The sequence below is a fragment of the Callospermophilus lateralis genome, chromosome 4 (assembly GCF_048772815.1).
Source record: "Callospermophilus lateralis isolate mCalLat2 chromosome 4, mCalLat2.hap1, whole genome shotgun sequence".
In the NCBI taxonomy this organism is placed as follows: domain Eukaryota; kingdom Metazoa; phylum Chordata; class Mammalia; order Rodentia; family Sciuridae; genus Callospermophilus; species Callospermophilus lateralis.
In genome coordinates, this window is record NC_135308.1 from 138,174,417 (window position 1) to 138,198,868 (window position 24,452).

General features: G+C 33.5%; 1 protein-coding gene across 5 annotated transcripts in view; it reads right to left on the reverse strand.

Moving 5' to 3' along the window:
• Positions 1-24,452, reverse strand: part of Atp2b1 (ATPase plasma membrane Ca2+ transporting 1) — a 106,638-nt gene that overhangs the window by 22,861 nt on the left and 59,325 nt on the right. For all 5 annotated transcript variants that reach the window (XM_076854932.1, XM_076854930.1, XM_076854928.1 and 2 more), the window contains exons 4-12: positions 18,459-18,713; positions 18,242-18,367; positions 14,124-14,264; positions 12,311-12,349; positions 11,452-11,613; positions 9,725-9,939; positions 7,407-7,649; positions 5,841-6,082; positions 3,138-3,375 (exon numbers count right to left, since the gene is read on the reverse strand). In XM_076854932.1, coding sequence (XP_076711047.1) covers positions 3,138-3,375; positions 5,841-6,082; positions 7,407-7,649; positions 9,725-9,939; positions 11,452-11,613; positions 12,311-12,349; positions 14,124-14,264; positions 18,242-18,367; positions 18,459-18,713 — 1,661 coding nt within the window. The remainder of the gene's footprint in view (positions 1-3,137; positions 3,376-5,840; positions 6,083-7,406; positions 7,650-9,724; positions 9,940-11,451; positions 11,614-12,310; positions 12,350-14,123; positions 14,265-18,241; positions 18,368-18,458; positions 18,714-24,452) is intronic.

Below are 24,452 nucleotides of genomic sequence, written 5' to 3' on the forward strand. Positions count from 1 at the left end.
GGGAATGGCTACTGACAATTAGGGAATGTAATTTTTGGATAATGAAAATGTCTACAACTGATTGTAGTGATGGCTGCAGAACTCTGAGCATACTAAGAACCATTAGGACATACAATTTAAATGAGTAAAGTGTATAATACATGAATTTTATCTCAATAAAGCTGTTTAAAGAAATAAAAGCAAACTAGTATTTACTGACTACTAATCACCAAATACTTCCAATTTAAAAATTCAGACACTACCTCCACTTTTACAGATAAGGAACTGAAGGAAGGCTAAGTATCTTATTCAAGTACCTATGCAGATGCAAGAACACTGGATTTGTTCTAGATACCTAATTAAAGATCCTCTACACCAAAACTGCATAGCCTAGAATAACCACTCAAATAAAGCCATTTCATTAGTCATATTTTAATATAAAAGTACTCATCTTATTTTGTGATACTGAAAGAAAAAAAAAAAGTGTTTCTTACATGTTAAAAAAATAAAACAATAGGGCTGGGGTTGTGGCTCAGCGAGTGCTCGCCTAGCAAGTGTGAGGCCCTGGGTTCGATCCTCAGCACCACATAAAAATAAATAAAATAAAGTTATCGTGCCCAACTACAACTTTAAATAAATAAATAAATAAATAAGTTAGTAAATAAATAAATTTTCCATCAATCCAAATGCTAAGAGCATAACAGGCTTTCCCAAAGTTATAGACGTCCTGATTTAATATATATATATATGGTTATATATGGTTAAGATTTAAATACAAGCCAATGTATAAAGCTATATATGTTTTTCCTGAGATCAAAAGTTGCCAAACAGTATACAGCTGAATGAAACTCTAAAACCTAAAGCTGAATTTATCTTGATCTCTCAAAAGGCTGTGTCTTCTGATTCTCTTATAACACTGGTAACACCCTCTACCACCCACCAAATACTGCAAGAGAGAGCCTATCTCCTCTTCCCTATCAAGACTTCTAGTTGTGTTGATACCTTGGCATTAAGGCCTCTCTTCTGCTACACATTTTCCCCAGGAGATTCCTTTTAGCTTATAAATAATTATTCCACCCTAGACCTCTTTGTGACTCCGACATTCAAATGCCTGCCTGACACACATTTGGATATTTCATATACTTCAATGATATTGAAAACATCATACACAAATGCAGTATATTCATTCCTACTGGACCACTTCCATTTACTTTGAAATCATCCCTCTATTATCATCTTTTCTGTCACAACTGCAGTCTAAGTCATGAACATTTGCTGTCTGGGATCACTGCAATAATCTTAATGGCTTTCCTCTGCTTCTACTTCTCTTTAATCTCTTTCTTATACAGTATTCAACAATACAATCCAAAGAGGTGCAATAATCTCTTTCTTATACTGTATTTTAACAATTTATGTCATGTTACTTCCCAACTTGAACTTGAATTTTAGAATGAAATTCGCAGAACTTACATCCTAGTAATGCTGAAGATATCTCATCTCCCCATTTTTTACTCTGCCAGCCACACTCCTTTCTATTTTTTAAAAATCCCTCAATACTTTTTCTCACCTTCAGGTCCCTGCATTTTCTGCTGCTTGTCTGGAATGTTCCTCTTGTAGTTATTTATTTGCTTGGCTAATTGTGAGCCATCAGATCTCAACTCAAATTCTCAATGCAGTCTCTCTCAGTTACCTTATTTCATCACCCAGTGTGCATCCTTTATAGCCCTTAATACACTTGTGATCATCTTATTTTACATCATATTTCCACCCTTACCCTCAGCCCTCCCCACCACATGCCACCCAGAATGTAAGGCCTACAAAAGCAGGTATTTAGTGGTATTTCTCAGTTTTGTCTTTTTTTTTTTTTTTTTTTAAATCCTAAATCTCTCCCTTGGCATACAGTCCATATATAATCATTCTACCTATTTGGTTGTCTTCTTTCTCCAGAATATATATTTCATGACTACTTTGTTCACTGAAGTACTTACAGTTCCTAAAACAGTGCCTGCCACTATACATTAAGATTTGAATCAATTAGTTGGCAGTTACTGAACAAAAGCAGTTTTTGCACTAGTGCTTTTACTTGTGTTGCTTATTTATCTGAATGTACTTACTGCTCTCTCTTGGTTTAGCTAATGTCTCCTGATCCTTTAAGACTCAAATCAGGTAATCAACCTCTAGGAAGTCTTACCTAACCCCTCCAGTGGGTAACAGAGTTTACTGTTCTTTTAAGCACATATTTTAGACAAAGTTGGGATTTGAAAATACTATGTCAATGATTTAGAGCTCTATAAATCCCAACTGTTTTATCTGTCAATGAGAGTAATAATACACCACATAGAGGTGAACACTAAATGAAATAATACATGTAAAACACTTGCCATAGTACTAGGCACACAGGGAGACCTCAATAGACTAGGTTGAGAGGTCTCATTCTCTGCTCATACAACAGGCTCTGTATGTACCCAGCCATGTACAAACAGCCTCAGTCAGAACATGTTTGTCCACTCTCACTCATGACAGTGACTTCTTTGAGGCTAGGGATCACATTTCTAAACTTCCAATGTTGCTAATGCCTAGGTTTATAAACCTAGTTTATGTTCTATAAACTTTTAAGTGACCTAAGCGAAAAAAGCAACATCTAGAGATGCATGCCATCTAATACAGAAGCCACTACCCAGATGTTTAAATTACAATAAAAAATTCAGTTTTTCAGTTGTGCTGGCCATACTTCAAGAACTCAATCATCACAGGTAGCCAGTAGCTACTACATTGAACAACATACAGATAAAATATTTCTATCATCATAGAAAATTCTACTGGACAATGATGGTCCAGAGATTGTGAGAACAAATCACTTAAGGGCATCAATCATTAATTTAAGACAAGTGCCAATTGAAAAACCTACTCAGTTCAAAACACTGCGCTAGGTTATGGTGCTATAAATACACAGGATCCCAGAAAGAAGCTGTCTAATTATACACCATAAAAAGGATATCATATCATCATAAGCACCATTATTTCACTCATCTTGGGTTCACATAGAAAAAATAAAATCATAAATACCAAATTTTACTAGAAAACTGGTTACACTTAGTGCCTTGAGTCTTTATAGTTAAAAAGATTCTGCACATGCAGAGCACAGAATGTTTCACCACCTCAGGTCTCACAGGATCTTCAATGCCCACAACAGCAATGCATGTAAGGCCGGTGACAATATCATTTTCATTATCCCACTCTGGTTCTGGTTCTCCTGCTGGAAAATCTCTGAATGCAAGACATATGGTTCTCAAGCCTTCTGATGCCATCGGTTCAATCACAGTTTTTACAATATCATCACGATCCCTTGGTCTGAATACTTTTGCCTCACCATTAGCACTCAAGATTTTGAAACACCTAAAAGGAAATGTTGAATCCAAACATCAATAATTAACAAAAATAATGGTTAATGCCATTTAAGTGAACTGGAAGGGCAAGAAATCATGGGATCTGATATCTGGAATTTAGGGAATTACAAATGTTGCATTTTATAGACTCAAGTCATATTTACTTTTCCCTTTTTAAAACAGTTCTAAACCTGCATGGTTCTCTACTTTATCAGTTACTACATTCTTTAAAGCTCTTTTAGAAACTATTCTGTTAAGTTTTCACAAATTCTGACTTGCAAAATAGAATAAACTATACACTTGGCCATTTTGGTACAAAATTAGACATTACTTTTATTTAACACAAAAATAAAATAATTTTTTCTAGCTACTGTTATTACAATACCAATAAGGTAAAAGGCCAAGTTCATTCAACCCCTTACCTGAGAGGCTGTTTCTTCATCTATATTGTTTTAACCATAAAAGAAAACAAAGTCCTACTGTTAAAATAAGCAAATAAGCATTCCACTGAGAAGCGGGGAGGGGAATAGAAAGAGAGTAGAGAGAGAGAGAGAGAGAGAGAGAGAGAGAGAGAGAGAGAGAGAGAGAGAGAGAATATATATGAATGAGAATGCCAAAATAGTTTCATTTTCAGTGAAACTAAGTACAATCTTTTTTTTTTTTTTTTTAAATTGGGTAGTAAGATCAGAACACCTCTTTATACCTGTCTCCCTTAGTGATGCCACTTCATCCTGCTTCTATGCAGGTGCTTCCCAAATCCATATTTTCTGAAACTTTCTTTCACACCCAGATGTTATGTCAATACTTTAAGCTTAATGCATGGAGGGCTGGAAGTCACCACCTCACTGCCCATGTAATAGGATCAACATTACCCAAACTACTCTGAGATAAGTCTAAATTTCACTTACTTCCTCATCCTCTAGGTAATATCAGCTTCTAAGTCCTATATATCTTTCTTCTGAATAGTCTGAATGTCTGATCCTTTCTATTCCACTTGCTACTATGCTCTTTTGCCTCTTCTAGCTACTGTTATTACAATACCAATAGCCCTTCACTGGTATCTGTCTCCAGTCCATTCTTTCCCCCCAGCCCACCTTATCCTTTGATGGAAGAATTATTTTCAATCACAGGTTTGATGATTCTACTATTTAATGAGAAAAAACTTCAGTTGCATTATCTCGCCTAATTAAGTTTTAACTGCTCAGCCTAACATATAAGTCTCTAACAAAATGTAGACATTGCTATGGGAACTTTTATAGTGTACACTCACTATACATTATGCTCCCCAACAGACATTTTATTTGTATTATTTTACTTTACTGTCACAGAGTTGGTGGTCATCATCCCTTTTTCCAAAGTAGGAAAGTGGAAGGTAAGAGGAAAATCTGACCTAGATTCCAAAGCTAATTTAGTTGTAAAGGAAGGATCAAAATCTGGTTAGTTCTGATTTAAAAATCTCTCCTTTACCATTTATCTACTACTAAGCAAGCTAGGAATAAGATTTCTAACCCTTCACACTGAAATCGAATAACTAAGCATACCATGGAGGGAACAAAGCTTCGTGTGGTCAGTGTGCCAAAAGATCATCCCACTCTTCTGCTGAGCTACACAGCTAGGTATTCCCTTAATATCACTGGCATACTCTCATTGTCTTTCCTCTGCTGTGGCTTCCTTTACCTAGATGTTGTTACTTCACACCAAAACCTATCTTAAATGCCACATCTCTCCATCCTGAAATTTTCATTCATTTATCATATACCGTTCTTTCAGTTATTTATTTATATACTTTTTTCAGATCCTTTAGACTACAATCTGCCAAGTGTTTACTAAGATAACAGTAGATTATAATCCACATACAAGCAAATTAGAAGTAGCAATATTTTAAATGCTGTGATTTCAAATGAATTACAATTTTCAAAAAAAAATTTTTTTTTAAATAGTCTCTATTGGAATATAAGAAGCCAAAATTAATTTCAACACCTGTAGTAATAGATAAACATTAGGGAAATTATAAGAAAATATGAAATGTCAAAATGAAAGCTTCTGGTCTGTAAAAGAACAGTAAGAAACAAGATTACTACACAAAATGAATGAGATACTTAAATATGACATTGCAACAGTAAAAGATAAAGGTCACTGTGATATAAAAGGGAAATTTTCATGATCTTATAAAACAATAGAATCAACATACCTAAGACCAAACATTAAAGTTTCCTTCATTAAATTTACCAGACTGAACACAATAGGCTTAATTTCCCTACAGCAAAATAGTAAGAAATAAGAGAAACTATAGAGTGTGAAAATGGCAGAACACCATGGTGTAAGTATCTGGATAACATAAAGTACGCTAAAGGGCTCTAAGATTCCATCAAGTGCCTGATACACACAAAAAGAAAACCATAAGAAAAACAACAGAGAAGGTTTTCTATAAAGCAAGGATAGGCACAAGCTTATTCATCTAAGCATTTTACTTACTTTTTCAGAATTATCTCAGATGCACCCTTGCTGAATATTCGAAAACTTCCATCTGAATTTTTCAGGACAGTACTCATGGACTTCCTGACAGAATTGAAGGTATAGACTTTGTACAGTGCTTCTTCTGGAATTTCATTTCTAACATCCTGATAATCCCGTTTTAAATCCAAGAGAAGTCCCAACAAGGCACATTCAGTTTTATTACCAACATGACGAGGTAATCCACCCTCTTTCTCTGGTGGCTTTAAGATAAAAAGGATTAGAAGCTAGTGTCATTGTATTTCCCTATGAAAACTTAAATTTATAGTGTAAAATAGAATGTGACATTCTAAAGCAAAATTATATCGAAAATGTCTGTTAATATCAATATTTAAAACAACACAGAATGGCAAGGTAGAAAGGAGCTTGAAGTAAGACAGAATGACATGAGTTCCAATTGCTAGGCACTAGTTATGTAAACTTCTGGCAAGTTACGCGATTTCTGGCCCTTGGCTTCAGCATCTGTAAAACAGGAGCACTCATGACCCAAGAATTAAACAAAATAAATATGTAAAGTTTATAGTTGTTTCTTGATGCACAATGGGAATTAATTATAACTCCTTTTTCTCTTCCTGTTTTAATTGACTTTTACTTAATAATTCAAAGTAAAATCTACATTACCGATTTTTACATCTTAAAATAAGGTACTATTGCCTTAAGTGCATTAAGAAGTTTCTTTTTTCCCCCATAATACCCTCACAAATATTTCCTTATATAATCACCACGACAATATTAAAGGCAGATGTGATTATCTTTTTTTAATAAAATTAAAGCAAAAGCTCAGACTTTCAGCTAGTAAAAGACAAAAAGGGATTCAGAACCAAGATCCCATAACTTTCCAGTTCACTCATCCAATTCAAGTCACTTTTCACAATGTAAACCATTTGCAATACTATTTTGTTTACGGTTTATATACACAAATCATTAGTATATATAAAGTTGAAAATAAACTTTATGCTTTCTGTAATAAATGTTTGGAATCTGCAAAGTTGAAAATATTTTATTCCAAGGTGGCACAAGCCTATAATTTTATTGGCTGTAAGTCTACAGACAACTTTAAAGATAGGGACTACTGAGAAACAGGGCATATTGCAGGCATTTATAAAAAACATGTCATTTTCAATTGAAATTTGTCTTCAAAATTATCTCTGAAAACTGACAGCTGACTTTCTACAATCTGGTCTTTCCCCAAATGAGCTTAATAAGAATTTAAAATTAAGAACGTGTTCTGCTGTTCTGATTCTAAGACTTGAGATTTCTAAATACTTCCTGGTACCAAGAAAAAAAAAGAAAGAATGAAAGAAAAAGAAAAAACACATAAGTAAATAGAATGTGTATGTTGATTAACAAACCTTACTTATAATACAAACTATATCAAAAGAAACATATATTATTATATGGATGTCTTTTAAAAACCTAACACTATGCAGTTCAAATTATAGATCTGAAAGATTACATGCAGTCTAATCATTACAGATTTAAGAATTAATGTTCACATATATATATTAATTATTAAGGAAACCTTACCAATATTTTTGATGTATAAGCACAATTGACTGAAATTCCTGTTACAAGATAGGACAAAATATTTGGTGGAATAGCTTCTGGTTCAGGAACCTTTTTATAATGTTTTTCATTTATATAAGCTTGAACAACTGTCATTCTGTTCATTGTCAATGTTCCTGTTTTATCTGAACAAATGGCTGTAGCATTTCCCATGGTTTCACACGCATCCAAATGCCTTACTAAGTTATTATCTTTCATCATTTTCTACAGTGATAAAAAAAAAACAAAACAAAAACAAGAGTTAAACTACATATAAAACCTATCATATCATTATAGTAAAATGACAAAATCAGCATTAAAACTCTCTGCCTTACATAAACACATTGTAAAGAGTACCAATTTAATACTGGAAGAATATTAGTACATTTGACCTATTCAAATAAATTACTAGATTCTCATGGTTTCACTTTTCTGTGCATAATATAATCTAACAAATGAATATGGATACCCATACCTATATGCAACTCATAGTGACTATACCACCTCCAACAAGCTCAGGAAAATGTCTTCACATTATAAAAGCAATGACAATATGTACAGGTACAGCGGTTTTCAGAGTACTCTAAGATAATATGGATGAAGTCTTCTTATTAAGTTTAAAATAAAAGACTGTGGTATCAATCAATCACCAAGAAAAAAGTTGATTCATTAAGATAAACAAAGAGCTTGTGAGTATGAAGTTGCTTCTCTTTCTTTTTTTCTCCAACTTGATAGACTAAGTTAATATATCAAAACCACAATTGGATCGTTTTTATCTATTCCATATGCTGAAAGACTTGATATTTTTATACTAAGGATCAAAATGTGTCTCGTCACCTTCTCTCATTTACAACTAGAACAGAAACCAAGAAGCCAAAAGTTTTCATGACTACTTCAAAGGGCATTTAAATATACTTTATGATTAGCTTTCAACACATGTAGAATGGGTTAAAAACTAAACAGAGTTCTTTTACAAAGTTGTTTTTCCTCCCTTGTTGACTATCAACATGCAAAATGCTACAGAAAATCAGTTCGGTGAAGAAATATGGGGAAGAGAAATGTGTTCTTCCCAATTACTTGAGAACTGCACATTTAAAGATTAAAGTGTTTAATTTTGCAAAACACTAAAAGAAGATCCATGAAGATTATAATGTAGTAAAAAGAATAGTAATTGGTAACATCAGGGCTAAACACTTAACAAAGGCTTAAAAACATCACTTAAAAATGCTCTCATTCACTTTCTATTCAACGAATACAAATCAATCTGTTTATATCTTTCTCATCAATTGAAAAATTAATGTCATTAATGACTACTCAAAATGAACTAATTATAGTATTGACAATGAGTAATCAATGTGCCTAAAACTTGTATTTACTTCAATTATTTCTAATTATTTAAAAATATTTTTAAAAGGACAAATAAATGATTATGTTGTATTTTAGCATCACTTTGAAAATAAACTCAAAAAAAATTAAGCAAAAAACATTCTTATCTTGTCAGGCCTATCTACTGTAAAACCCTTTGGAATAGTTGAAGACAAGAGTGCTAGAGCAGAAACTATGACTAATTACTTTATATTTCTCACTGTTAGCAATGTTATTTAAGGGGAACTGCTAATTAATATTTCAAAATCTATGAGAGCAGCATTCTTTTTTCTTTTTTTTTTTTTTAAACCTGTAAAATCAGATCACAGTTGAAATGTTTGAAAGCCAGCAGAAAGGCTGGGCCAGAGGGAGAGCTGAACATATGAGCACTAAGTCAGCAAGGGCCATATTGACCACAGTAAAGAGTCCTATGGTTTTACATAAGGAAATGATAAAATCTGAATTATTTTTGGGAAACATCAATCTGCCTACAAATATGAAGACCAGATTGTGGGGCAATTATGGGAATGGATGAGTGGAAGAAAGAAGGCCTCAAAAAGTTGAACCTTACTGAACCTTCTTTGCTTTTGTGCCACAGGAGAACAACAAACATCCTTACCTTAATTTTACAGGTAGGAAAGAGGAGGTGATGTGACATGACCATAATTATAACATAATGAAATTTAGGTTAGAACTTGGCCTAGCAGAGTTGTGCTTAATATTGTATCAAGGATGCCCTCCACATGTGTAAGGTCTCTATGAAAAGAGATATTCAGCTAAGGGCAGGTACAATCAGTGACTGCATTTCTAAAGAAAACAATGTACACTTACAGAGATCCTCCATTTTCAGAACCAGAAAAGAGAAACTGGATGTGCATTTTCCAAACCAGCTGAAGTTTTAAACATAATACATCAACTAACTATTTTGTACTAACCTTGACTGAATAAGCCAGTGAGATAGTGACTGCAAGTGGAAGACCTTCTGGCACTGCAACCACTAAAACCGTAACCCCAATAATGAAGAACTTCACAAAATATTGTATGTAAATCGGTGTGCATTCAGCAAGCCAAGGTCTCTTCTGAACCCAGAAGGTATCAATTACAAAATATAATACTAGAATGATAACTGTGATGGCAGACATCAACAAACCTTTCAGGATACAAAAAAAAAAAAAAAAAAAAAAGAGAAATATGCAATTATTTAAATATTCCAGACACTACCACTGCCAGTTATATATTAGCTACTGTAAAGAAATAACTGACTCAATATTATTTATTTTCATTTCTGAAAAACTGTTACCTCCTTTTTGCACCTAACTCATCACTTAACATTGTCAGATTTAATTTCTGCTTCCAGGTATAGCCCTGACTCTAGGAGGACTGGGAAAAATGTATTTACAATCCTTAGACTTAACTGTATCCTTTGCCTTCTACTAAGGCTGAGACAAAATAATAGTTAATGACAAGAAAATACTAGATGCTTAGCATAAGCTGGAGCTTTACAAATTCAAGAGGCAATTTGTCTAACACTGAAACAGAAGCCAGTAAGAATCTGATCAACTGGGAAACTTGGAAGTAAACATACAACACTATTGTTGAAACAAACATGTATGTAAATGTGTATATATATACACACACACAATCTGAATTATTATTTCTCAATTTATTTTTGGTTATTCTTGATGCTTCACTGACTTGGAAAAACACTAAAGGAGTCAGTATTATGATTTAGCTACATATTATAAAAACAAGTATTTTTTACTAGATAATAAGCTTATTGAGGATAGAAGAAAAAACTTGGGCTGGGATTGTGGCTCAGCAGTAGAGTGCTCGCCTAGCACGGGTGGGATCCGGGTTGGATCCTCAGCACCACATAAAAAAAATAAAATAAAGGCATTGTGTTGTGTCCATCTACACCTAAAAAATAAATTAAAAAAAAAAAAAAAGAAGAAAAAACTTTACCCAACATTCTCCTGGAAGCAATAGAGTGATGCAATTTAAGTGATTTTAATAATGAGTATGAGGATTTGTCCATATAGTATTCTTTAAAAAGGTGATAATGCTGGGGCATGCTCTATCTTTTAAAAGCTCTGCTTTTTTTCTTAAAGAGGGGTTCTATTAATGATGTTTTTCTAGTGAAGAAAGTCAGTTATCTTCTGCCTCACTACAAAAATTCTATTGGGCTTGGCTAAATTATAATGTTTAAAGAAACACAAATTTTTCATAGGTAGCCCATAAAAGTATGAACAAAGTGTGTGATAAAATTTCTTTTTATAGTTAGATAATCTGTTGAACAACTTCATAGAAAGCTCTCTCTCTACTACCACACTACCCCTCAAAATTTGGAGAAATTTAGAGATGAGTGTATGGCTTATAAACTGGGCAAATTTAGACACAGATTCTAACCTGATCACTTACAAGCTAAATGATGAAGGACGATTCCCTTTATGTAAAACAAGGATAACAGCCTAAGCTGCAATGCTATTCTGAGTATCTATAGTAACTCAAAGGGCCTGGTACATTGTGGCTAAAAATAAAAAACTATTTTTAATTTCCCTTACACTCACAAAGCAACAATTTTCAGCCTTATCTGCATCAACCGATACTTTCTGAGCAGAAAAGCGCATTTTAAAACAAAACCATTTTCTTCTATACATCTTACCTGCTTTCCCAATCTGGACAGCCAGTTTTGTAAGTTTCCCTTGTAAAACAGATTTTTCCTTTTTTGGCAAATTTGCTTTCTTTTTGTCTTTTTCATCACCATCTCCACCTTCTTCACTCTTTAAAGGCTGCATTTCCATGGCTGCACCATCCTGGGCTTTAGCTACATTTGCAAGCAACATAATTTCACTACATCTTAAAGGCACCTATTACTATTAATATTTTGAAGCAATTTATTTAAAAAATCAGATTCTTAGAAAACAGAAGAGGTAAAAACATTCAGCTATGTCTGTGTTTATGTGCTCACATACAAAGAACAGTGACATTAGGGTATGAAACTATATCAGATTTGAGAATGTCACACTATGTGATGGGGATGAAAATGATCACAGGGTCCTTAGGCTAAGAACTAAAGGAATACTAAATAATTTGTTTTCCTGTATTAATGTTTTTGTATAACATCCAAAGTCTATAAATGCTTCTCAGATTAACAGAACATTATGACCACACATATGGAGAAATAAGCATATATTAATATTCACATTATACATTGTTTCTTATGCACATATGCCACCAGCTATAAAAGAAACAAGATTTCAGGTATGTTAAAATATTTGAAATGCTTATGTAGAAAGTTACCTACATGAGCTTACTACCACAAATCATAATTAAAATCTTCTTAGCATCATAGAGACAACATGACTAAGGCACTAGCAGGAAGAGAGGTTAATCCAAGTTATAAACATTGTTGATGTTCCCTGCCACATGTATCCTAATTTTGGATGGATATAGTACACAGTAGAGCTATTTCTGGATATAATGAAAACAAGCCGACTGTACTTTTATCTTCTTGAATTTACCTTTGTTGCGATTCTCAATAGCTCCATCTTGTTTCTTATCTGTAGGAACAAAATGGGAATTAAAGCTTTCCAAAAGAAATGAATACAGCCCTGCTAAATTATGCAAAGGTAGTTCACATTTCTATAACAGAACTGTTACACAATGGGGTATGTGTGTGTGTCACAGATTAGAAAACATTTAGTTTACAATGACCTGCTGTATAAATCACTCCCTAGGTTTTACCATAGGGGAATAGTCCAAAATAATTTAGGGCATCTATAATTGTTTGATTTTTTTCATAAGGCTTCAGTCTTTTATCAGCTATAATAAACCCAAATATGGTACAAGAGATTTTCAAACTAAATACAGGAATAACATTAAGAAAGCAGAAAAGGGCTGGAATTAAGAGGGAGGGAGGAATGTTATAAAAAGACAACAGGCACATAGGAGAGCTTTGGTAGGAATGAAAACAAAAAAGGCATGGATACAAGACAGGAGAGGAAATATAGCAAAACCAGAATATGAATGTACAGAATAAGTCAGACTTACAGTGAAGGTGATTCCCCAAACTACCTTGGATTTAGAAAACACAGAAAAATGAGCTATCTGAAGTAAAAGTAATCATGAAGGGGATGAGTTTTTTGTTTGAAGCAGGCAATATCTTAAAATGATAAGGTAGAAGCATTCAACCTATTTTCTTTCACGTTCTCTATCAAACAGAACTATCTTCAAACTGGAAAACATGGAACAAATATGGTCAGGAAGGAACAGAAGCTCAGGACAGATGAAGAGATAGTAAGAGGATACCTAGCTACTTTCAATGAGTTTAAGTCTGGAGAGACCAGCCAGCCACATCCTGGCTGCTGAGGAAACTGAGACAGTTCACACTGGACTGTTTTTGAGTTAGTCGTCAAAGTAGTCAAGAGAATGGGAGAGGAGTTATAAGTCCACAGAAGGAAAAATGTCCTGTTTTATGAAGGGGGAAAGAAAAAACCAAAGAGGCAGACAGTAATTCCTAGGAATCTTAGGGAAAAAAGGGTACTCATTAGAAAAGATACTGTGGAATCAATAAGAATAAAGTAATGATGTAAACATTTTTTTTTTTTTAAATAGGATCCAGTGACTTTTAACTCTTGTATATTAATATGGAGCAGAATGGAGAAAGCTGGATCTGTCTCTTATTCATGCTCTGACCTGGAACAAGTTTACACAATCTCTATAAGTCTCATTAGTAAAAATAACAACCGTCTTTACCTCACATGGCTGTGAGCATCTAAGAGAGGGAGCATGCAAAGCACTTAATCACCATCACCACTGATTTTCAAACTATACTACACTCAGTCTTCAGAAACATATGGAGGTTCACTGAGGGCTTGAGGAACAGAGTAAGAGAAATCTAGAGGCTTGCCTCCCTCACTTGCAAAACTTTCCAAATACATTTTTGTTTGAAATAAGGATTTCATGGCTAAAGATAAACCTCTCAAAGGAAAAAAAAAAAAAATCCACCCAGATATTCAACACTGCTGCAAGGAGCTGGAGGCATAGCTCAGTAGAAGACTGCCTGCCTAGCAGGCAATGTTTAATATTTGGATGGATTATTTTTTCCTTTGAGTTTTATCTTTAGCCATGAAAGGTCTCTGAATGGACTATTAAGTTTAAAAGAAAAATTCTCTCCTTTAATACTAGTACTTGGAAGTATAATATTAGGTAATTAAATTTCTGTAGAATTTTCCATATCAGAATCTCACGAAAGAAGTCTATTTCTATAGAAGTTCTTATGATCCTGCTGTTGTATTTCTAAATAGTAATTTAAGAACAAATTGCTATTCTTACTTTTCTTTTCCTTTTTCTTCTCATCTTTCTTCTCTTCCTCTTCACCTCCAGCTCCAAGTAAGGTAAAGATAATTCCAGTTTGAGAATTGACACCTACAGCAGTAACTACCATTCTTCCAGAGCCTTCCATCACATGAGTACCTATAACAACAAAAAACTTTGTAAAACTTATAATACATTTCTCTCCTACCATCAAATTGAAGCTTTAGTAATACTTATCCTTAATATCCTTAATATCAATATTAATAAAACAAACCGATTAAGACATTAAATAAATCTAAATTCTTGTGCATAAGATTTTAACCTAAAGAATCATTTGATTTTAAAGCTCACTCTATCAACACGTGATACAGGCAAATTATAATATCTCAATTCCTCATCCATAAAATACAAATAAAAATACTTAACACTTCACAGACATATAATAAGATCTATATTTCTCAAGCAAGCCTATATATGTCAAGGGTTCAATGAATGCTTATTATTATTAATAACAACATAAAGTGTGAGGAATACTTTGAGAAATACATTGTTTATAAAGAAATGTGCTTATTTCCAAAAAGAATTCCACTGCAATGAATGTCGAATTTCTCACACCCAACCCTATAATCTTTATCTACCCCTAGAGGCTCAGTTCAGACTGCCTAGATTGCAAAAATAGCCCCCTAGCTAATCTCTCTGACTTTCCAGCTCATCCTGAAATGTGTTTTTATATTCTTACAATCTGATTTCATCATATGCTCATGCCTCAAAACTTTATGACACTACATTTCTTACTCAATTAAGTTCAATAATTTGAGAATATCCAACCTTCAAACTTTCTCACCCACCATTCTAACATAAAATTCCATTACAGAAAGCAAGGGAGCAGAGATAGGAAAACTGAATTCAGATTATGCCCCTCCCACCACTCTTATAGTCAGAAAAGCATTATTATTCTTATTTTCTAGAAACTTGCCCATGGTTATATAATTATCAGGTGGTAAGGCAAAGATCCAATCCAGCTCTGTCAAAGGACAAAGGTTTTCTTCCTTTTATAACAATGATGCATTATTTATAGTTTTCCAACTTGTACATGCCTATTTCTGCGTCATTCCTTACTCATTAAAAGACTTCCCATTTTACTATTCTAATCCTTTTTTTTTTTTTTTGATCTGTACTAGGGATTGAACCCAGAGGCCCTCTGCCACTGATCCACACCCCCAGTCCTTTTAATTTGATTTTCAGACAGAGTCTCTTTTAAGTTGTTGAGGTTGGCCTTGAATTTGTGATCTTCCTGACTCAGAATCATGAAGTCACTGGGATTATAGGTATATACCACATGCCTGACTATTTTAATCTTTTTACCAATTTTAAACAGGCTTCAAAAATTCACTTTCTCTCTCTGTTTACATTCAATAAATCTTATTTACACTTATTGCTTATTTGCATTTTATCAGTTCAAATCCTTCTGGAGGGCAGGGTCTGCAGCATCTACATCATCTTATATACCAAACCAGTGTTCACAGGGTATTTACTCATAAAGTGTATGTATTTAATTCCTAGCACATAAAGATGTATATTTAGCTTGTCTAATATGAATGTTGAAAATATAAAAACTAAAGTTTTCTTGCTTTCAAAAATCTACTAAAAATCTATATTTTACTTTGCCAGTGAAAATGCAAAAGAACAAGAAATGAAATTCAAGATAATAATGTCATGTATAAAGGACAATTGGTTTCTTTTAAAAATTCTGGCTTTGAAGATTTCAGTTTTTATGCTCTGTTCCTCCTTACAGTCTGATTAGATGTTGGCAGTTAATGTGCTCAGACAAAGTAAACAATTTTTGTTCAGGTCATATCCCACCACTGACTAAATACTGCTTTTAAAAAATCTAAATTTAAGAAGCCAAGAACAGCAATGAGAGATGGCATCATGAGAGTAAATTTAAAAATAAATGCATGTCATGTTTTTTAGTACATTTTTAGAATAGGGAAATAAATGCAGAAAAACTTTCCCACCCATACTGTGATAAAGGACTCTACAAAGTTATTTCAGTCTTTTCTTAAACATGGAAAATTTATAGTTTTTCTGATATACTTGTGTTAGGAACCTGAGTCTACATTAAGCTCACCAGTCATCTCTTGTTAAAATAGAAAAGGACCAAAGTTCAGTTAAAGGAAATCAACCTGAACAGCTAAGCACTATGTAAATAAGCAAGATGTACATAAAAGTCCATGAAATATATATAGCACAAGGCAACAGGAGACTATCTCAGTTTGCCAAATAACATGGCCCAGTCAGCCTGTGGTGGTAAGGTATGATTAGACACCTTCCTTTCCCTTTGGCAAGGTTATAGATTTTATATGATTAATATTAACTATAGTTTTTCAGAAGTATGCAAAGAGTCAGTAAAATGAATATGTATTAAATATATTACATATCAAAATTTTTCTATTTGGTATGAATTACAAGTATACCACTACAAATAAAAAAATCAAACAGGATGAGTACCCTAATTGGCATAGAATGCTAAAGATATATAGGTCTCAGGTTTTTTTTTTTTTTTTGTAAATGGTGTATATTTCTGCAATTACTCTGATTTTTTATAGTAAGGTTCTTCAGCATATATACATGTAATTACCATAATTATTTTTATAAGTGTTTAAAATTTTTTTTTGTAGTTGTAGATGGACAGCATGCCTTTATTTTATTTGTTTATTTTTATGTGGTGCTAAGGATCGAACCCAGTGCCTCACACATGCTAGGCAAGCACTCTGCCACTGAGCTACAGCCCAGCACCTTATAATAAGTATTTTTCATCACACATTCACAAATATTAAAAAGGCAGTAAACTTAGGTTCTGCTCTGAAGTTTTGTTTCTAACTTAACTTACCCTTGCAGATATCATAGGTTTGACTTCAGTTTTAGTAAAATCATGTTCAACTAATTAAAATATAAAACTCACAGAAAAGGATTAAAATTTACAGTTCCCAAGTTATTAGATAGTTAAATCAGCAGAAATCTTCTGACAATACATAAAATGTTAGCATTCCACTAACATTTGATAGTACAGTAGAAGACAAACAGGCAACAATTGGCTTCTCCCAAACTCTAATAAATATATTTGTGACAGTTTCTTAAATTCTTTAGAGAATACTGGACAATTAAGAATAAGTATCTTAGCAATCCAACTTAACAAATTAGCATCCATTTCTGATACTTCAGCTTCTCATTCTGCATGTCAGAAGGCAGCTTGTGTTTTTTTTTTTTTTTTAGAGAGAGAGAGAGAGAGAGAAAATTTTTTAATATTTATTTAGTTTTCGGCAGACACAACATCCTTGTTTGTATGTGGTGCTGAGGATCAAACCCGGGCTTCACGCATGCCAGGTGAGCGTGCCACTGCTTGAGCCACACCCCCAGCCCCAGCTTGTGATTTTTTTTTTTTTTTGCATCATCCTTGCCATTTCATTTCCAACTAACTTCAGTTCAAGTTATCACACTTAGGCTACGGCCTCCACCTCTCCCTCTCAAATGGTACCCTTACCTAAACAAATCCTTCTTTTCTCCAAGTCTTAAACGTACAAATTCCTGACTGGAATATATGAATGCTACTCCTGTATTTACTGTTAGCTAGTCATACAAATCTTGGATAAATGGTTTACATTTCAGACTCATTCTTCACCAGTTAAAGGAATGAGTTAGATTAGGTAAACAAAACACCTGTTCTTAGTACACCATCACAGAGTTTTCATTAATTTGCTTTAAACCTTCTTTAATTTTATACTTCAACAAGCCTTAAGAATAAAGGTGATAACAGAACAAAACCAATTCAATAAATATCATTATATTTTAGTTTTATCATTAGATATTAACATTAACTAGCTTTCAAATCTCTTGTTTATGGACTCAGATACCTCATTTGTAAAATATAGCTCTGGATACAGACCTGTAATGTCTCTGTCATTTTACCCAAAAAAAAAAAAAAAAAAAAAAAAAGTCTAAGAATTTTAAGGGTAAGCTAGTATAAAATACTGATTCCTCTTCACATCATGGACTCTTCAGTGAAAGAAACTGCTAACAATGGAACATAACTGTGGGGGAGAGAAAAGATCAAAATTTATTAAAAAATTTCATACCTGATAGAAGTAAGGGATCCTTATCTAAAGACTTCTTAACATGATCAGATTCACCAGTCAAGGAGCTTTCATCAATTTTAAGATCATTGCCTTGAATAAGTATGCCATCAGCTGGAAGAAGATCGCCTAAAACAAAAAGTAGTGACATGTTGAACTAGAAACAAGATTATAATAAATTTTACATTTAGAGTCATATGTGTTACTCCTTCATACTTACCATATTTCACTTGAGCAATATCTCCAACAGTAATGTCAGCCACAGGTATTTGAATGACCTGCCCACCCCTGATGACGGTGAACTTCTGTTCTTGTTCAATTCGACTCTGCAAACCTCTGAACTGTTTCTCCTTACTCCAGTCATTGAAAGCTGTAACTAATACCACACACACCACTGACAAGAGGATTGCAGCTCCTTCAATCCAACCAGTTTCACCTTCACCTTCTTCCTCCCCAACAGAAACTTCTCCACAAACTAATGGGAAGAAAGAAAATGCTTATCAAAAAAAAAAAAAAAAAAAAGATTTTGAATAGATGATTATATATATGTCTAAACAATGTTTTCATGTATTAATTTTTTATTTCATCAATTCTACTTATAGTTTTAGACACCCTGTGAACTCCAAGTATCTACAAATTCAAGAATGTTTACTGTGTCAAATTCAAGTTCCCTGTCTCTGAGATTTTCAACAGTAGGATAGGGAGATGGTCCAGGGTACTAGAAGAAAACACGCTGAAGATCAAATCACAGGTGTCAGTTTCAATTCTAGACCACTGCAATAAAATGAACATTGCAAAAATGTGAGTCACACAATTTTTTTTGGTTTCCCAGTGCATATATGTCTATACTGAACTGAAGACTATTAAGTATGCAACAGTAGTGTCTAAAAAAAGAATACTTAATTAAAAATACTGTCAAAAAATGGTAACAATCATCTGAGCCCTCAGCAAGTCATAACGTTGAGTTGGTAGAGGGTCTTGCCTTGATGTTTATGGTTACTGAATGATCAGGGGGTGGTTGATGAAGGATGAAGCAGTAGTTGAGCTTTCTTAAAAATAAGGCAATGATGAGATTTGCCACATCAATTCATGAAAGACTTCTCTTCAGCACTTGATGATGTTAAAGTGTATCTTGCCTACAGATCTTTCAAAATTGGAGTCAATCCTTTCAAATCCTACTCCTGCTTTATCAATTAAGTCTACATAATATCCTAAATCCCTTATCATTTCAACAGTGTTTAGAGCATCTTCATCAGAAGTATATTCCATCTCAAGAAATCACTTTCTTTGCTCATCTACAAGAAACTCCTGGTCCATTCAAGTTTTGTCACAAAAGTGCAACAATCCAGTCACATTTTCAGGGCCCATATCAAATGCTAGGTCTCCTTCAGTTTCCACCACATCTGCAGTTATTTTCTCCACTGAAGCTGTGATCCCCTCAACAACATTCATGATAGAATCCACTTCCAACCTATATTAATTCTGATATTTTGAGTTCTTCCAATGAATCATCAAAGTCTTCAATGGTCTCTACATAAATTGAAAATCTTCAGGAAATAAGTCACCTATTTACTTGATCCAGTTCCAAAGGGATCATTATCTACGGTGGCGATAGCCTTACTAAATGTATTTTGTAAATAAGATTCGAAGGTAAAAATTAATCATTGATCATGGGTTGTAGAATAATCAACAATTACATCTGTTATGTTAGCAGATGTTAAAACAACATTAATTTTGTTGTACATCTTGATCAGAGCTCTTAGGTGCCCAGATTATGGTTAGTTAGTAATGATATTTTGAAGAATCCCCGCCCCACCCCCCAGCAGTGAGTCTCCACTGTGGTCTCAGATATTCAAGAATCATTTTATAAACAGATGTTCTGCCATTTAGGCAAAGATTTAGTATAATTCTTAAGGATTTTTGAAATGGGCAAATAAGCATTAGCTTCAACTTCAAGTCACAAGCTGCATCAGTCAATAACAGAAAGTGAGCCTGTACTTTGTAGCCAGGTATTGACTTTTATCTAGTTATGGAAGTCCTAGATGGCATCTTTTTCTAAGATAAGGCTGTTTCACATACACTGAAAATCTGTAGTCTAGTGTAACCACCTTCATCAATCATTATAGCTACATCTTCTAGACAAATTGTTGCAGCTTATATCAGCAATTACTGCTTCACCTTGCACTTACATGTTCCCCCAAAAGAGTTCTTTACTTAAACCTCACGAACCCACTGCTGCTGTCTTCAAATTTATCTTCTGCAGTTTCCTTACTTCTTTAAGCCTTCATGGAATTGAAATCAATTAGCACCCTACTCTAGATTAGACGTTGGCTTACAGAAATGTTGTGATCGTCTATCTAGACCACTTATATATTTTCTCCCTATTAGCAATGGACTATTTCACTTTCTTATCAATGTATGTTCACTGAAGTAGCACTTTTAAGTTGTCCTGAGAGCTTTTCCTTTGCATTTACAACTTGGCTGTTTGGCAAAAAAGAACTAGTTTTCAGTCTATCTTTGTTTTCAAATGCCTTCCTCAGTAAGCTTAGTCAATTCTAGATTTTGACTGGAAATTGGAGACATGCTACTCTTTCACCTGATATTTATATGACATTGTAGAAGAATTAGTTGGTTTTATTTCAGTATTATTGCCTCAGAGAATAAGAAGGCCTGAAGGAAAGAAAAATGGGGGCATGGTCCACTGGTGTAATCAGAACCCAACATTTTTCAGCTAAGTTCACTTGTCCTACATGGCTGTGGTTTGTTGTACCCCCAAACAAGCACAATAGTAATATCAAAGATCGCTGATAACATATCACCACAATAGATATAAGATGATGAAAAAGTTTAAAATACTGTGAGAATTACCAAATGGGACCCAGAAGAATGTGAACAGAGACATTAGTGAGTACATGCCAATACCCAAGTAACTTGGTGGACATAGGGTTGCCGCAAACCTTCAATTTGTTAAAAAAAAAAAAGTGCAAAGTGCTACTTCTTATTCAACTGTACAAGAACCTACTAGGTGCCAGACATTATCTTAGAAGATCGAGATAGAGAAGTAAATAAAACATATGAGCTCATGGATTTCACATGCAGACCAGTAGGTAGAGATGGTATATAACAAATTCAAATAATGAAGAAACGAACAATTAACTTCAGAGATCTGTAGTGCCACAAAGAAAATAAAACATGCTGATGTGCTATGAAATGAGGAGGGTTAATAGAGGCTGTATGAACTAAGGAAGCCCCTGTGAGGTGTCTGTGACATTTGGGATAGGAGTCAAATGTTAACAGGGAACCAGCCACATAGACTCAAGGGAAGAGGATTTCAATGACAGACTGAAGTCAGTACAATTGCTGTATGTCAGAAAAAGAGTTCAGAAAAGAATGGGGATGGAAACCTATAAAACCCCAAAACCGTGGGGGTCAAAACAGTGAAGAAAAATGGAATGATAGTTTTTGGGCTTTCTGCTATAATGTACTTGTGAGTTTAAAATCAATTCAGTGGCCCACAAGCAATACTTTGAAAAATGAAACAGAAAAAAATAAGGATGATGTAGGAAGAGTTTTAAGTATTATTTCTTGAAGCTTTACTCTGGCTGTTTATATATATCACCTGACGGGATATATTCTTCTGGGTTGCTATGTAAATGTTATTTTCCACTGAACTGAAATGCTGAAAGTCACTGGTTGGACAAACAAAGCAGAGGAAAAATGATACAGAAGAATAAGTAAATAAGTGACACTAGCAATGAATGAGCATGTTCTAGAACTGTGTGCAGACTGAAGAAGAGATCCTGGGTGCGAGGATACTAACTGAAGATTAATCTTGGGAGACGCAAGTGGGACAGTTTTAAGAAGAAGGCAACATAATTATAAGATCAACAGGAGATGAAATGGAAGAGAGAGATGAATATCCACAAAAAGTATCCTGAGAACTATCAGTAGGATTCAGTCATTAATGGTATAAAGCAACTTTTCTACAGAGCTGGATGGTCAACTCAAATACTGTAACTTATGTTTTAATTATTTTCAAGCTTAAGGAAGAATCATATGTCACTGTATACAATAACAAATTAAAAGAATTATTGTTTACATTTCTTTTAAACATAGGAAGCTTAAGGACAACTCTTCTTCATCCTTTCCATACCAAAAGGATAGGAGATTAACAGTAACAATCTGAATTAGAGCAAGTCTGGATTTGAGAACAGATGAACATGGAAATGCCACACTGAATACTTTCATCAACCTGAAAACACAGCTAAAATATTATCCAAGTGAAGCAATAAGTGGGTTTTATATAGTTTATTAAAAACACAAAAAACAATATTTTATAATAATGTGCAAGAACCAACTGACATCAGAAGATGGAATCTGTCATGCTTCAACAAAAAATTTCATGTAATTGATAGATGAACTGAGAATGAGCATCATGATTAAGTAAGTGAGTACACTTTTCAAATTGGGTAAATAAATATATGTTTCTTTTAAGCTATGAAAGATAAAAGCAAGTTAAGAAGTAAATCAAACTTAGATCAAATTAGGCTTAACAATTTTTTACAGCTATTAAAAAAATTAAACCTTTTTATTCATTTTCTACTTTTGAATATGCTTAAAATACATTACAAAGATAGTTGTACATAAACTTATAAGTAATATAGAGGCATGTGCTCAAACTTTTTACTAATAAGAGTAATTAACCAAAAAAGTTTTAAAGATCAATGTAACAGAGGCTAAGAAGAAGAAAATATATGACAATTACATAATTTTCAGTTTTAAAACTCACATGCATATTTATCACTAAATGAATGAATAGTTCAAAAAAGAATTTGAAACAAATTAATGACACACTTCATTTCATATATGGCACTCCTCTATATTATACAGATAAGATCATAATGATAGTGAAATAGTAGCAAAATATTTCTAGAAATTGAATCCTTTTCCTGTTGCTGACTATTACAAATTTTTAGAGAAGCTGTAGAAAAAAAGAAAATAACACCATGTTCAAAGTTACAAAAGTACTAGTTTACAGCCACATAAAAAAGTATTTTAATGTTTTCAGTTAAAGTACAAATACAATAACAAAACTCTATTTTACCAAAGTGTTTCCCTGTGTATATATTGATATGCACAACCTAATTTTCATCTTCACTCTTTGTAACACTAAAACATTATTTGCCTTATCTTTCACTGACGTGTAATAGAATTTTCCAAAGATAACATTATATGAGATAATGTGACACATTAAATTCAGAAGGAGATAGAAGAACCCAGCTCTCAATTAAGCCAGACATTAAATACAGACACAGAAGTGGAAAACACCACCACCTTTCTCACTATTTCCTTAAAAATTTCATTACTTAGGGAGGTGACGAGGATAGTTAGTTTCTATCAAAATGCTACTCATCTATACTAACTATAATAGGCTTATTTTAAAATGCACTGATAATTTTTTTTTCAGCTTTACTGAGGTATGAGTGACAAAAATTCATATATTTTAAGGTACACAATGTCACTTTTGATACATATCTACATTTTGAAGTGATTACCATAATGAGTGAATTAACATGTCTATCACCTTATATGGCTACCAAGCCCCCACCCTGTGAGAACACATTAGCATTTTAAGATTTCTCTATTTAGCACTATATACCTATTAATAAATCACATAATAAAAAGCTCTTTATAGTCCTCAATACCATGAGTCCAAACGTGCCCTGGTATGCAAACATAAGCAATCACAGGTTTGTACATGGTGTGGGCACATTTTCATGCCAACCATTAGCAAGAAATTTTGATAATTTAGAGTTCTATGACTGGGGATTTACAAATATGCCCTTTCTTTAAGCAAGTTATTGCTGCTTAGTGTTAAAACATAATTGGAAAAGCAGATATATGCAGTGTTCTTACAAATATTAAAAAAATAAAATGCAAACACTAACTTTTCAACATGGAATGCAGCAAAAATATCTTTATGTTTTAGTAAAAACTTCCAGTGTATTCTGAGCTTTGAAATGGCTTTATGACACTGACAATTCTAGATTATCTTCCAAGATGGATTCTGATACCAGCATTGGTAACAGATATGGGAAGGACCCATCAAGTACATCCTATAAATGAAGTAGTTTGAATTCCAGAAAGATTTGCCCTAGACCTTGTTGTGTAATGAATTCCACTCCACTGAAAATCATTTTCTATAGTTTTCTTT